The sequence below is a fragment of the Balaenoptera ricei genome, chromosome 2, assembly GCF_028023285.1.
Source record: "Balaenoptera ricei isolate mBalRic1 chromosome 2, mBalRic1.hap2, whole genome shotgun sequence".
In the NCBI taxonomy this organism is placed as follows: domain Eukaryota; kingdom Metazoa; phylum Chordata; class Mammalia; order Artiodactyla; family Balaenopteridae; genus Balaenoptera; species Balaenoptera ricei.
Window position 1 is genome coordinate 33,590,696 of NC_082640.1, and position 13,623 is coordinate 33,604,318.

The 13,623-nt window shown below is 51.7% G+C and overlaps 1 protein-coding gene across 2 annotated transcripts in view; it reads left to right on the plus strand.

Annotated features, from left to right (window-relative positions):
• Window positions 1–575: 575 nt before the first annotated feature.
• Window positions 576–13,623, plus strand: part of FAH (fumarylacetoacetate hydrolase) — a 29,638-nt gene continuing 16,590 nt past the window's right edge. Inside the window, exons 1-7 of one of the 2 annotated variants that reach the window (XM_059912311.1) lie at window positions 576–760; window positions 5,416–5,526; window positions 6,688–6,809; window positions 7,302–7,351; window positions 7,714–7,804; window positions 9,571–9,668; window positions 9,759–9,811. In XM_059912311.1, the coding sequence (XP_059768294.1) occupies window positions 680–760; window positions 5,416–5,526; window positions 6,688–6,809; window positions 7,302–7,351; window positions 7,714–7,804; window positions 9,571–9,668; window positions 9,759–9,811 (606 nt within the window). In that variant the 5' untranslated portion in view covers window positions 576–679. Of the gene's footprint in view, window positions 761–5,112; window positions 5,262–5,415; window positions 5,527–6,687; window positions 6,810–7,301; window positions 7,352–7,713; window positions 7,805–9,570; window positions 9,669–9,758; window positions 9,812–13,623 lie in introns of those variants that run through there. The other variant, XM_059912312.1, reaches the window with a different exon arrangement.

A 13,623-nucleotide genomic window follows, 5' to 3' on the forward strand; every position in this document is an offset into this window, starting at 1 on the left:
AGCTGACAGATTAGCATGGTTTATGAAGGCGGAAAGGACGAGACTGGAAGCATTGTACCAGCCCAGGAGGCAGCGTCTGGCGTCAAAGGGTCTGCTGTGTCCCGGAAACCCAACAAGACTTCTGTTGAGCAGAAGAGCAGGCCACGCAGCCGGGGGAAAACGAGGCTGAAGTCACCAGGGACAGAGCCTTAAACGCCAAGCTGGGGATTGCTCTTGGTAGGACCAGGGCCCCTGGGCCTGGCAGCTGGACCGAAGTCTCCCGGGAGGTGGACTCCGGGACGAGGACCTTCAAAGAGGAGGCGGGGCTGCTTGGAAGGGTCAAAACTGTAGTGGGAGAGCCCGGAAGGACTGTGCGGGGGTGGAGCTTGCGAAGCTGGAGTGACAGGGAGAGGAGGGATTGTGCAGGGGTGGAGTTTGCGGAGGAACAGGCCTCGTGGAGGGGCGGTCTCTTGGTGGGCGGGGCTCGAGGGCGGTCTCTTGGTGGGCGGGGGCTCCAGGAGGGGCGGAGCCCTCGGAGGGGGCGGGCCGGGTCCTACTGTGTCATAGCGTCAGCTCTGGAGGGACGGGCCTGAAGGGGCGGAGCCCGCAGGGGGCGTGACCTGCCTGACCACCTCTGCGAATCCCGTCCTGCTGGCCGCGCGCAACCCGCAGCCCGTCGCCCTGCTCCGTGCCCACCAGCATGTCTTTCGTCCCAGTGGCCGAGGATTCCGACTTCCCCATCCACAACCTGCCCTACGGCGTCTTCTCCACCAAAGGCAACGTGAGCTGCAGCGCTCGGCTTCCGGGTGCGGGGAGGGAGGGCTTCCCCTCCGCCCGGGACCCCCATGCCACCTTCCTGCTCCGCCCCTGGCTTCAGCCCAGCCCTGCCACCTTCAGCCAGCACCCGACGGAGCAGGACGTCGGGCCCGTCGTTTCCCTGCTAGACGCCTCTCGCGAAGACCCCCGGTGTCATTTGGGGCCTAACGAGCGGTGCCTCGCATTCTCCTCCCTGGGGAATGCGATGGGAGGTGGGGTGGAAGCAAGGGCCTTTTTTCTTTGGAGGGGCTGATCATGGAGAGTACTTGTGGGTTCATATCCCTCCTGGTAACTTTCTAGACGTGCAAGCTATTGAAATTCTCAGCCTCAGTTTCTGCAGGTTTGTGTGAGAATTAAACGCAAAATGAAACGGTACATGAGTCTCCCTTTTAGGTAGGCAGAGCAAGTCCTATTATTATTACAGAGGAGTTGAAGCACAATCATCCTCCCTACTCCGAAGTCTTTTGGCTTTGTTGTCTTCCCCCAAGGCACCACGTTGTGACCGGTTGTTTTCTCCCAGGTTAGCTTCTAACCCTAGAACTCGGGAAATATTATCTGACCCGGTATTTTCAGTAGCTCGGAGGGATGAGCGCCTTTGCTGGCAGTAGAGCCCTGGGATCTAAGAGGTTACGTTTCTTTACCTCCAGCTGGCCTTCTTTCAGCTCCCTGGGCTCCCTGGCATTCCCTTGCTGGTCAGAAGAAGCCCTTTTGGGCAGAGAAATGAAATTTCACTTAGTAAGTGTAGTCTGATTGGCAGAAAGAAATCTTTGAAAACTGGGGGTTTATCAACAAATATATAAGAAGGTCCCTGGGTGGGGAAAGCAGATTCCCTTGGATTTATTCATGGTATTTTGGGCTTAGCTTTCTGCTCCCAACTTTAAAGGTAAACTCCTGATTCATAGAACCCCAGAATCTGCTTGCGCCCAAGTGTTGAGGAACCGTTTGCTAAATGGAGCTCCTGGCAGTTAGCCCCTTCCTGGAAACTGGGTTCCCTGCCCCCATGGCAAAAAATGCCTAGGTCTAGAAGATTCAACATGTGGTTTCACAACTGCCCGGCCTGGCCAGTTGTTGCAAGGATGCAAAAAGGTAACACTCAGTCCCCTGGAGGGCCGCAAATACAAATAAGAGGCATGTTAAACCTTAACCTGTGTTAGCCAAGTGCACTCTGCTGGCGAGCCCTCCCCTGCACTCCTCTGACACTTTGTCCTCAGCTGTGTGTCCTCAACCTCTACTCCACAAATCCATTAGGCAGAAGCCTTTGGGGGGTGGGGGGTGCTCTGACTTGCTCTCCCAGAAGGCTCTGGAATGAATGCCCCTTAGGGTATGGCTAGTGGCTTGCAGACTCCATGCCCCAGCTGTTCCACATTAGAATGTGCAAGGACAGCCACGAGGGAGGTTCACTGCCCTCTGAAAAGAGTGCTGGGCGTTGGGAGTGGGCCCCCTGGGCATTGCAGAAGGCTGAGGGCCTTCAGGCGGAAAAGGCTGTGTCTGAAGCTATGGCTGCAGGCACTGGACATTCCAAAGGTGGTGGCTGCCTGTCCAGGCTGACCTAGTCGCCAAGGCACAGCCTCCCTCTCCTCCATGCCAGTGGCCAGCCGTGCATAATTTGGGTGGAACAATAGTGAATGAATCCGGCTTTCATTTTAGTCATTCTTTTATTCAGTGAATGCTTATGAACCCCAACTCTGGGCCAGATTCTGGACTGGGAGTTGGGGATCAAAGGCACACGGGACACCCTCCCTCCACCTTGGGTTGCTCATGGACTAGTAGAGCAGACCCTGGCTCTCTCTGTGAAGACAGGGACCGTGGCTTCTGAGAAACAGACGCTGCAGTCATCTGGAGCTGACGGCCAAGGTGCTCAAGTCCCCATGGTTCCGGCCCTGCCTCTGCCTCCAGACCCTCTGCTCTCTCCAGCCACACTGGCTGCCTTTCAGTTTCTGAAACATTCTTTTTTTTTTTTTTTTTTTTAAATGCACAACGTGAGAGTTGTGAGTTAAGTTTTTTTTTCTTCCCCAAATTAATTAATTAATTAATTAATTTTTGGCTGTGTTGGGTCTTCGTTTCTGTGCGAGGGCTTTCTCTAGTTGTGGCAAGCGGGGGCCACTCTTCATCGCGGTGCGCGGGCCTCTCACTATCGCGGCCTCTCTCGTTGCGGAGCACAGGCTCCAGACGCGCAGGCTCAGTAGTTGTGGCTCACGGGCCTAGTTGCTCCGCGGCATGTGGGATCTTCCCAGACCAGGGCTCGAACCCGTGTCCCCTGCATTAGCAGGCAGACTCTCAACCACTGCGCCACCAGGGAAGCCCTTTTTTTTTTTTTTTAATATTTATTTATTTACTTTGGCTGCGCCGGGTCTTAGTTGCAGCACTGGGGATCTTTTAGTTGTAGCAAACTCTTAGTTGCAGCATGTGGAATCTAGTTCCTCAACCAGGGATCGAACCCAGGCCCCCTGCATTGGGGGCGCAGAGTCTTAACTGCTGGACCACCACGGAAGTCCCAGTTTCTGGAACTTTCTAAGAGCAGTTTCCTGCCTCAGGACCTTCGCACGTATTGTTCTTTCTATCTGGAATACTCTTTTTTCCTACTCTATGTATGCCTGATTTCTTCTCACTCTTCTGGGCCCAGCTTAAATGTCACCTCCTCACAGAGAGCTGTCCCCTAAGCACCGTCACTGAACGAGCTCCCCACTGAACTCCAGCCACAGTTATCGTCTGTCACCTCACCGTGTGCTTCCTTTTGCTTCTGGAGGGTGGGAACCATGTCTCTCCTCTATCGTCAGTACTTCTGCAGCCTTAGCATACTGCTGGGATGAATTAGATGCTCCATAAATTTTTTTGTCTGAGTGAATGTCTGCCCTGTGACTGGTCTCGTGATAAGAGATTTACAGATGTTAATTAACTGAATTCTCACTACAAACTTGCTGTTGTGCTACTGTCCCCATTTTACAGATGAGGAAACTGAGGCTCAGAGAGGCTAAGAATCCTGCTCCAGGTCTCACAGCCAGTAAGAGGCAGATTTGCACCCCACAGCTGTGAGTTCCCAAACCCCATGATTTTCCCTCTGTCAAGCTGGGAGGTGGGTAAAGCTTTCCTTTGGACAACATTCTATCAGATATGACCAAATGTTATAAAGCAGAGGCAACGCACACGCATTCTCTTAAAGTTAGACATAGGATATCTCTTACTAATTTGTCTCCCTCAGGTTATACATGGGAACCTGAGGCCCTCAGAGGACCAGGGACTTGTCCAAAATGATAAGATGGTGAATGACAGAGTAGGCAGGACCTCAGGGATCGGGAGTCTAACACTGAAGAAAATAACTCCCAACAGTTAAAGTAGAGGGACTCACTCTCTCAGGTCCTCACGTCTAGGTCTAGAAGATTCAACATGTGGTTTCACAGTTGCCAGGGTTTGGAACACAAGGGCAGCTTCTCGCCGTTGCTTGCAGCCGAGGAGACAGGCAGCCACACTTTTGATTAGGTCTCTGATGTTGCTCTGTGGCCTCGGCTCCTTCCTTCAGCTTGGTGTGGGGGCCAGGGTCAGAGAAGTGGCCCAGGGGTCTGCCTGCACATCCCCTGAGTGGGCAGCCGCTGGGGTCCAGGTGACCCAGCTCATTGCCCAGGGAGATGAGGCCCAGCCTCTCCAGGCAGCTTCCTCATGGGCAGGGTCTGCCCGGGGCCTCAGGGCCAGGTGAGGGTGTGGCTCCGGTCTACCCCTGTGCACGGAGGGATAGCCATCTTCTGTCAGCCCCCTGAAATGAGCAGCCACTGGAGATAAGGCCAGCCAGTAGCCCCACCTCTAAACTCCCTGGGACTGAAATGGGAAAGCTGGTGGTTCGGGAGAGCTGGGAGCTCAGCTCAGGACAGAGCTTTAGGAGGTCGAGTCTGCAGACATGCTCTCAAGCTCCTTGTTGATGAGCAAACTTCAGGGCCATGTGGACAAAGGTCAGGCTTTGCCAAATATTTGCGACATTGTCACACTCAGGGCTGAAGCTGGGATTTGATGGTGCAGAAAGGAACTTTCCGCGCGTGCTCTGAGCAGTCTGGCTTCATGCTCCCTGGTGACCCGAGCTCTGCTCTGTTTGAGCCATAACAGAGGTCATTAGTCCAAGCCCCTGGCCCTCAGCACTGTGCCTGGGACATGCTCTGCTGTGCAGAGGAATTGCCCCCAAGGGAAGGCCTAGGTTAAACCTGAGAAATAATCCAGTTGCCTGGTGAGGTGGTGAGCTCTTCATCACCAGAGGCATTTAAGCAACACCTGAGGAGCTTTGCTGGGGCCTTTGCCTGGATAAGGGGCTTGGACTAGGCCTCTTTCAACTTACCCACTACAAGGGGTGTTTGATTTATTTTCCATTCAGGAAACACAGATTCTTTTCCCTTCTTGTCCTAGAGGCAGACATGGCACCAGGTTCTTCCCGGACAGAGATCACAGGGTCAACTTCAGCCCTTTGAGAGGCAAAGGGAGCTGGGGTACGGTACTAAGGATCCAGTTCCTCAGTCCCTCTCCATAGAGGGCCATCTAAAGACAAGAGCTATGGGCTCGTAAATAGACAGACTTGCTGGGTAAGTGAGCCAAGCCCGGCTGAGGCTTTGCCCAGTGCTGACCATGCCACCTTCCTCCCAGCCAAGACCAAGGATCGGCGTGGCGATTGGTGACCAGATCCTAGACCTCAGTGTCATTAAACACCTCTTCACTGGGCCTGTCCTCTCCCAACACCAGGATGTCTTTGATCAGGTAGGACATTGTGACATGGCTTGTCCTGGATCTCAGTGGCCTTTGTTGCAAATGCCACTAAGAAAATGCCCTTTGCCTTCCATTTCTGATAGAGGTAGTGCCTTGAGGGCTCAGAGATTTTACTCGGATAAGGTTGGGGTGGTTGTGAGACAGACAGGCTGGCAGGAGGTAGCCTTGGGACAGCGCAGGGTGGGTTCCTGGGTGAGGAGAGTGTCAGTCCCTCCACAGTCCTAGGCCCTCCCCAGTTGTCTTTGAGGTGATGCTCTCCAGTAACTGGTTCATTTCCTCATTTTAAGCTGGTTGAGTCTCTGCTTGTTCCAGGCCAGTGCTGGGCCCTCTGAGGGAGGGAGCCATGAGCCCTGGCCTCCAGGTTTGATTCCAGCCTGGGAAGAATGGACAGCTTGCCCCAAGTGCCCACTGTGTTGCCACCACTTTAGGAGTCAGCCTGAAGGATACGTACATGAGTGATGGACGTGAATTCACTTCCTTGTAAACGGTCCAGTGCTTTGGTGTGCGTCCTCCCTCCCGTTCCATGGAAGGAAGATGATATATATTGAGTACCTCCTATGTGCCAGGAGTTTTACACACATCTCTTGTTCAATTCTCACGACGACCCTCTGGCGTAGGAATGGAATCCTCACTAGATGGATGAGGGTCTAATCTGAAACGGGACACAATTCTCCCAGGTCACATGGCTACAAGGATTGGAGCTGGGGTTGGAACTATGGCCTGGAGAATCCACAAGTGCTTTTTCTGCTCCACTTCACTGGCTCAGAAACCTCTTCTTAACTCATGTGAAGGGGATTGGTGTAGACTGCAGTACCCCTGCAGACCGGAGGCCCCCCCGGAGGAATGCAGCCATCTTCACTGCAGGCGGGGCCAAGCTTAACCAGGCAGCTGTCCCAGATAGGAGCTCCCAGGCTTTGCCACTTGCCTGCAAGTCCATGAGGGGATGAAGCCCCATCAGGAAAGATGACACATCTCCCCAGCTCGATGAACAGATGACAGAACTAAGAACCAAAGTCCTGAGAGTTTGAATGAACTGGGATAAGTGACAGGGGACCCAGAAAGCTGGCCAGGCTCTCTCCTGTCAGTAGGAGGGGTAGCACAAGGGGCTTTCCCATGTGTGATCTTCTTTCTTCCTCCGCATCTTGGTCCTAGCCAACTCTCAACAGCTTCATGGGCCTGGGTCAGGCTGCCTGGAAGGAGGCAAGAGGATTGTTGCAGAACCTGCTGTCCGCCAGCCAAGCCAGGCTCCGAGATGACACGGAGCTTCGGAAGCGGTGAGGAGCCCGTGGACCATGGCGGGTGGGGAGGAGGGGACCTGGCTTGTCGGAAGAGGACGGTGTGGTCGTCGGGGACATTCCGAGTCACGGGTTGGCTGCCTTGGCCTCATCCAGCCCCGACCTGCCTGGGCTGCATTTTGGTGGGAGGGCTCTGGGCCGACTGGGATTACCTCTCTGCCTGGACTGGGGTGTCCAGGCCATGCCTGGCCCACCGGCCCACTCCCTTGTTCACTCAGCCATTCCTCATCAGCATCATTTGTGTCCTTGTCTGGTTTCCAAACAAGGGGTAATTTAGCCCGTTGCCTAGAGTGGAACATAGAAGCGGGGGAGAGGCAACTTGTCTTTAGTGGGTGGATGCCCATCCTGGGGTGGCCCCAGGCCGGTCTGGAAGTGCTCGCTGGAGATTGTGAGCAGGATTTGGGCCATGATCTAGGCTGAGCCTGTCAATGACCGAAGCTTGACCTTGAAGCCCCTTGTTCTGTGTTTCAGTGCATTCACCCCCCAGGCTTCTGCCACGATGCATCTTCCGGCCACCATAGGTGAGTCCAGTCTCTTTACCAGGATGCACACGGAGCAGCTGGCTGCTCGGGGGGGCAGGCACAGCTTGAGCAAAGGCCTGGCGAGCGGAGCCCGCGGGTGGGAGGGGTGTCCGCCACTCTTTTGCAAATTCCATTGTCTGTTTCAGGAAGTCTTGGCTCCTTGTTTCTTTTTCGTTTCTCAATTGGGAGTTCTCAAAACGAATTTTTAGCGAGGCGACTTTGTGTCGCATGTCGGGCGTGCTCTCCCGGCCCCTTCTGCCCACCTCTCCTTGTTCTCCCGCTCCGACCCCACTCGGAACTGGCCCTTCTCTGACCTGTGGCATCCAGGTCACTGACAGCATCTCCCGGCCTTTCCCCTGCAGGCGACTACACGGACTTCTATTCCTCTCGGCACCACGCCACCAATGTCGGAGTCATGTTCAGGGGCACAGAGAACGCATTGATGCCCAATTGGTATGTTCTGGACCAGTGTGTGGCTAAGTTCCAAGTCTGTCTTTACGTGCCCGGCAGTGTGTTGTCCCAGGAGCTGCCAAGTCCTCTCAGGTTAAGGAAACCCAGGAGGAAAGCTAACAATGATCATGATGTCACCGCTTCTGGAAACGGTGGCCTCAGACTCTGGTCCTCCTCTCCCCTCAGCCCTGGACCTGCTGTGGGATCATGGGGACTTCCCTTAAGCTCTTTGATCTGGAGAACACGGGTTGGAATTAGATCCTGACTCACTCACATCCTTCCAGATCCTTTTGTTTGTAAGCTGTGAATTATGGTTCTATTGGCAAGTCTTCCATGCCAGCATTCTCCATACTTAGCCTCTTCCGATGGATGAGAATCCTCAAGTGTGCCCAATGCTGCGTTTTCTCAAAGTGTGGTCAGCTCGAAACAGGAGCTGCATTTATTTATTTAATCCTCATAGGGGTTCTGAGGGGTTGCCAAGGCTATGGCTGACAACCCCATTTCACAGGAAGGGAAACAGACTTAGAGAAGGGGCAACTTGCCTGAGGACAAACAGGGCCAAAGGCTGTCTCCTAACTCCCAGGTCAAGGCCATTGCCGGAGCCTAGAACGCAGAGCCGAGATCCTTGCCCTTTGCTGTGTGTTGTCCTCTGGATGAGACGGTTATTCAGAGCACAGTGGCAGGCGCACGCCCCAGGCCGGGTGCCCTGGGCCACACACAGTCACTGGGGTGGACAGAGACTTTCCCCTTTTTTAGTGGGTGTTTCAGATAAGCTGTGCCAGAAGGGGCTGCGTCTGTCAGAACCAAGAGGAAGAAGGGGGAAGAGAGTGGGTTACGACCCAGAGAAGTTAAGCAACCAGGCCAGGGTTGCAGAACAAGGCCAGGGTGCATCTAGGACTGCAGGAGGCCAATGAGTCAAGACTCTGGCCCTGTGCATGGTCCAGGCCAAGTGGGGGAGTCTCAGCCCATTTCCTTCTGCAGGGTAAGAGCAAACAGGCTTTCTCTCTCAATGTTTGATGCAAAGTGGTCGGTGGCTGTGCCTTTTTTACTTTATGCATATATCGTTTATTATAAAGGTAATATATGCTTGTTGTGATTAACCAAAACAGAAAATACATAAAATACATAAAGTAAAACACTAGAAATTTAAAATGTGCATACCATTGGACCCACAGTCTTACTTTCATGTATCTATCCTACAGAAATAATGTTTGTATTCAAGGACAAAGATGTTTACCAGCAGTCTGTCTAAGGACCCAAAGCTGGAAGCAATCTGAATGGTTATTGGTGGAGGACTAGTTGAAAAATCATGGTCTGTTCACAATATGAAATGTTTTGTAGCTGTTGAAAGAAAGATTTAGGATCAAAAGTCATGTGCATGATATATATATATATTTTTTTAATAGATTTATTTTATTTATTTATTTATTTTTGGCTGTGTTGGGTCTTCGTTGCTGCAGGTGGGCTCCTTAGTTGCGGCACGTGGACTCCTTAGTTGTGGCATGGAACTCTTAGTTGCAGCATGCATGTGTGATCTAGGTCCCTGACCAGGGATCAAACCTGGGCCCCCTGCATTGGGAGTGCGGAGTCTTAACCACCGCATCACTAGGGAAGTCACTGGTTATCCATTTTAAATATGGCAGTGTATACATGTTGATCCCAAACTCCCTGACTGTTCCTTCTCCCTTTCATTTTTAATTTGAAAACATTTTGAAATTTACTTTGCACATGTAACAGTGTTGATGCTTTCTCTCTCCTTTCTTCATCAGGCTGCACTTACCAGTGGGCTACCACGGCCGTGCTTCCTCCATCGTGGTGTCTGGCACCCCAATCCGCAGGCCCATGGGACAGATGAGACCCGATGACTGTAAGTACCCTGCCGTGCTCCACTCTGTGTCCCCACACCCTGAGTTCCATGCCTGGCACTCACTAGCCTCTCTTTCTGGTATGATTCCAGCTAAGCCTCCTGTGTATGGTGCCTGTAAACTCTTGGACTTCGAGTTGGAAATGGTAAACCATGTCTTGGTGTTTTATTGGCGTGGGGTCTGTATATACAGTAAGGCAGGAGAGCTCCCTGGGATGGCCGCCCTGGACAACGGGCCGTTCCCCGATCTCAGCCACGTTAATGGCAGTCCTGGGTCCCCACTTGGCCATCGGAAGTACTGTCCATCCTCATTATTCACTGATTCCGTATTTGTAAATTCACCTACTCAGTAACAGTTCGTTCGTAACCTCCAAGTCAATACTAGCGGGAGCTTTTGGGGGTCACCTGGGGGCATGCACAGGGTGGCAGAAAATTTGAGTCTCCCGATGTGCATGTCCCCATCTGAGGTTGAACAAGGCCCTGCTCTGCCTTTGTGTCTCAGCTCTCATACTGCAAACAAGTGTCCTTTTTACTCTATTCAGTGCCACGTTATTTTCCGTTTTTGTGCTTTTCTTTGAGGTGCTAGCTAGTGTTCCCAAGCAGAAGAAGGTTGTGATGTGCACCCTGTAGAAAACGTGTGTGCTGGATAAGCTGCCCTGGGGCCTGATAGTGCCTGTGCCTTGAGTTCATGTTCATGAATCAACCACATACAGGCAGACCTTGTCTTACTGCACTTTGCAACATTGCACTTCACAGATATTGCGTTTTTACAAATTGAAGGTTCGTGGCAACCCTGCATCGAGCAAAGTCTGCCGGTGCCATTTTTCCAACAGCGTTTGCTCACTTTGTGTCTCTGTGTCACATTTTGGTAATTCTCGTAATATTTCTTTTCTTTTTTTTTTTTAAATAAATTTATTTTATTTATTTATTTTTGGCTGCGTTGGGTCTTCGTTGCTGCGCGCGGGCTTTCTCTAGTTGTGGTGAGCGGGGGCTACTCTTCGTGTGGTGTGCGGGCTTCGCATTGCAGTGGCTTCTCTCGTTGCAGAGCATGGGCTCTAGGCGTGTGGCTTCAGTAGTTGTGGCACATGGGCTCACTAGTTGTGGCTCTCAGGCTCTAGAGCGCAGACTCAGTAGTTGTGGCGCACTGGCTTAGTTGCTCCGCTGCATGTGGGATCTTCCCGGACCAGGGCTCGAACCCGTGTCCCCTGCATTGGCAGGCGGATTCTTAACCACTGCGTCACCAGGGAAGTCCCCTCTCGTAATATTTCAAACTTTTCTTTTTTTTTTTTGGCCATGCCACACGGCATGTGGGATCTCAGTTCCCCAACCAGGGATCAAACCCACGCTCCCCTGCAGTGGAAACACGGAGTCTTAACCACTGGACTGCCAGGGACGTCCCAATATTTCAAACTTTTTCATCATTATTGTATTCATTATGGTGATCTGTGATCGGTGATCATTGATGTCACTGCTATGACTTGCTGAAGGCTCAGATGATGGTTAGCATTTTTTAGCCATAAATTATTTTTTAATTAAGATATGTACATTGATGGTAGACCTAATGCTAGTGCACACTTAATAGACTACAGTATAGTGTAAACATAACTTTTTTTTTTTACTGGAGTTTCAGTTGATTTTAAAATTTTTTTTCTAAAGTTCTTTTTTTTAACTTTTTATTTCATATTGGAGTACAGTTGATTAACAATGTTGTGATAGTTTCACGTGTACAGCAAAGTGATTCAGTTATACATATACATGTATCTATTCTTTTTCAAATTCTTTTCCCATTTAGGTTGTTACGTAATATCAAGCAGAGTTCCCTGTGCTATACAGTAGGTCCTTGTTGGTTATCCATTTTACATATAGCAGTGTGTACATGTCCATCCCAAACTCCCTGACTATCCCTCCCCCCACCCAACCCCCAACCTCCCCCCCTGGTAACCGTAAGTTCGTTCTCTAAGTCTGTGAGTCTGTTTCTGTTTTGTAAATAAGATCATTTGTATCATTCCTTTTTAGATTGCGCATATAAGCGATTTCATACAATATTTCTCTCTCTCTCTGACTTCACTCAGTATGACAATCTCTAGGTCCATCCATGTTGCTGCAAATGGCATTATTTCATAAACATAACTAACTTTTATGAACACTGGGAAACCAAAAAAATTCGTGTGGCTTGCTTTATTGAGATCGTCACTTAATTGTGGTGGTCTGGCACCAAACCTGAAATATGACCAAGGTAGGCCTGTATATGAAACCAGGTGTCCTTAAACAGAAGCACACACAAAGCAAGGTTATATGCTGATTTGTTGATGTGAATGTTGTGACCAGAGGCTGGCAGGAACTTAACCCCGCATTTCCCCTAGAAGCGATATACCTGTATTTGCTAACTCGGTGTTTCTAATGACTTTATAGAATATAATTATTACCAATAACAAGAATCAACTACATCAGCCCCATTGCACTTGTGGCTGGACCTGCACAACCTCAGAACTGTGGTTATTTCAGGGCTGTGCATTTTTTTAAATTAAACTTATTTTGAGATCATTGTAGACTCATGTGCAGGTGTAATAAACAGTACCGAGAGCTCCAGAATCCTTCACACACTCTCCCGCAGTGTAACATCCTGCACAGCAAGATTGCCATCTCACAGCCAGATGTTGACATCAATCCAGTTGGTTCCCTCACCCCAAGGACCCCTCATGCTGCAGGGCTGTGCATTCTGAGAGGGACACTGAATTCCAGGAAGCCCCCAAGGTCAAGGGACCAGGAAAGAGATGGGAAGGAGGAGCTGAACTGGCTGGGAGGATCCAGGGACACCGGCAGTGTCTTCAGTCTCTGCCGGGTCGTTGGATGCTGGGTAGCGGAGCCAGGCCCTGGGCAGGGAGGTGCGGGCAGGCCATGGAGGGGGCTTCTCATAGTCAGCACTCAGGGCTTCAGGTGATGCTCAGGGTGTCTCCTCATGCAGGTGGACGGAAGGGGCTGCGGAGTCCGCTGGTAGGGCTGGGGGCGTGGGAATCTAGGTTGATTGGAGGCAGGCTGGACCTCCCCGTAGTTCCAGCCCTGCCTTGTGATTTCTTTGGATTCTGTCCAGAGGAGGGGAGCAAGTGGGCACTAGTCCCCTAGTCCCAGCAGGGCGTTACCGGCCAGCCCTCTGCCCCCTGATGCCTTTGTGAGGCTGCCCCGTGAACCCTAAGAGGAGGTTTCCCAACCCAGATCCCCCAGAGCAGGGCCCCCTGGTTGGGGGCCAGGGTCTTCTCTCTGGGGGAACGGAGGACTCTGCAGACAGATGCTTCACCTGTGTTGGTTCCTGTTTTGGGGAGGGGGCAGGGGGGTGGTGGAAGGGGTGGGCATGATTTCGACCAGGGTTCTTGGCCTCCTTAATTAATAGAAATTGACTAGAGGCAGACAAATTCAGGCAAGGCTTTACTGGGGCCCCTGCTGCTGCAGCAGGGGGCAGCGAGAACCAACAACAGTTTCCCTTGCTTGTTACCTGAGCTGGGGGGGGTGGGCGGGGAGGCGGGGAGGGGCGGGGCGAGCTTGTTCCTTATCTGGGGTGAGGGTAGAGGTGTGTCCAGGGGTTGGGCCGGAGGGGTGGCTTAGGTGTTTTGCCCACCCCTTAGGTGGTGTTGTGTGCAGGGGGCATGCGCAGTACCCTGCTTTTGTTCCCAACACCGTTTTTGCTCCCAGGTTTTGTGGTCTTTTGTATCTTTTTGTCCATAATTTGCCCCAACTGCTCATGCACGCAGTTATTTTTAGTCCCATATAGTTTCTTTGCATTTTGTTGCTCAAGGAGAGGTTTGTCTAGGTGCAAGCACTGCAGCAAAGGGTCCCAGGTCCCAGATGGTCTCAGGCAGGGGAAAAATAGAAAGTCAGAGTGTGGAGAAACAGTGACAGGTAGGGAGCACAGATAATCTTGACGATGGTGGTAAGGTTCTCTATAAGATGGCATCTTTTTTTT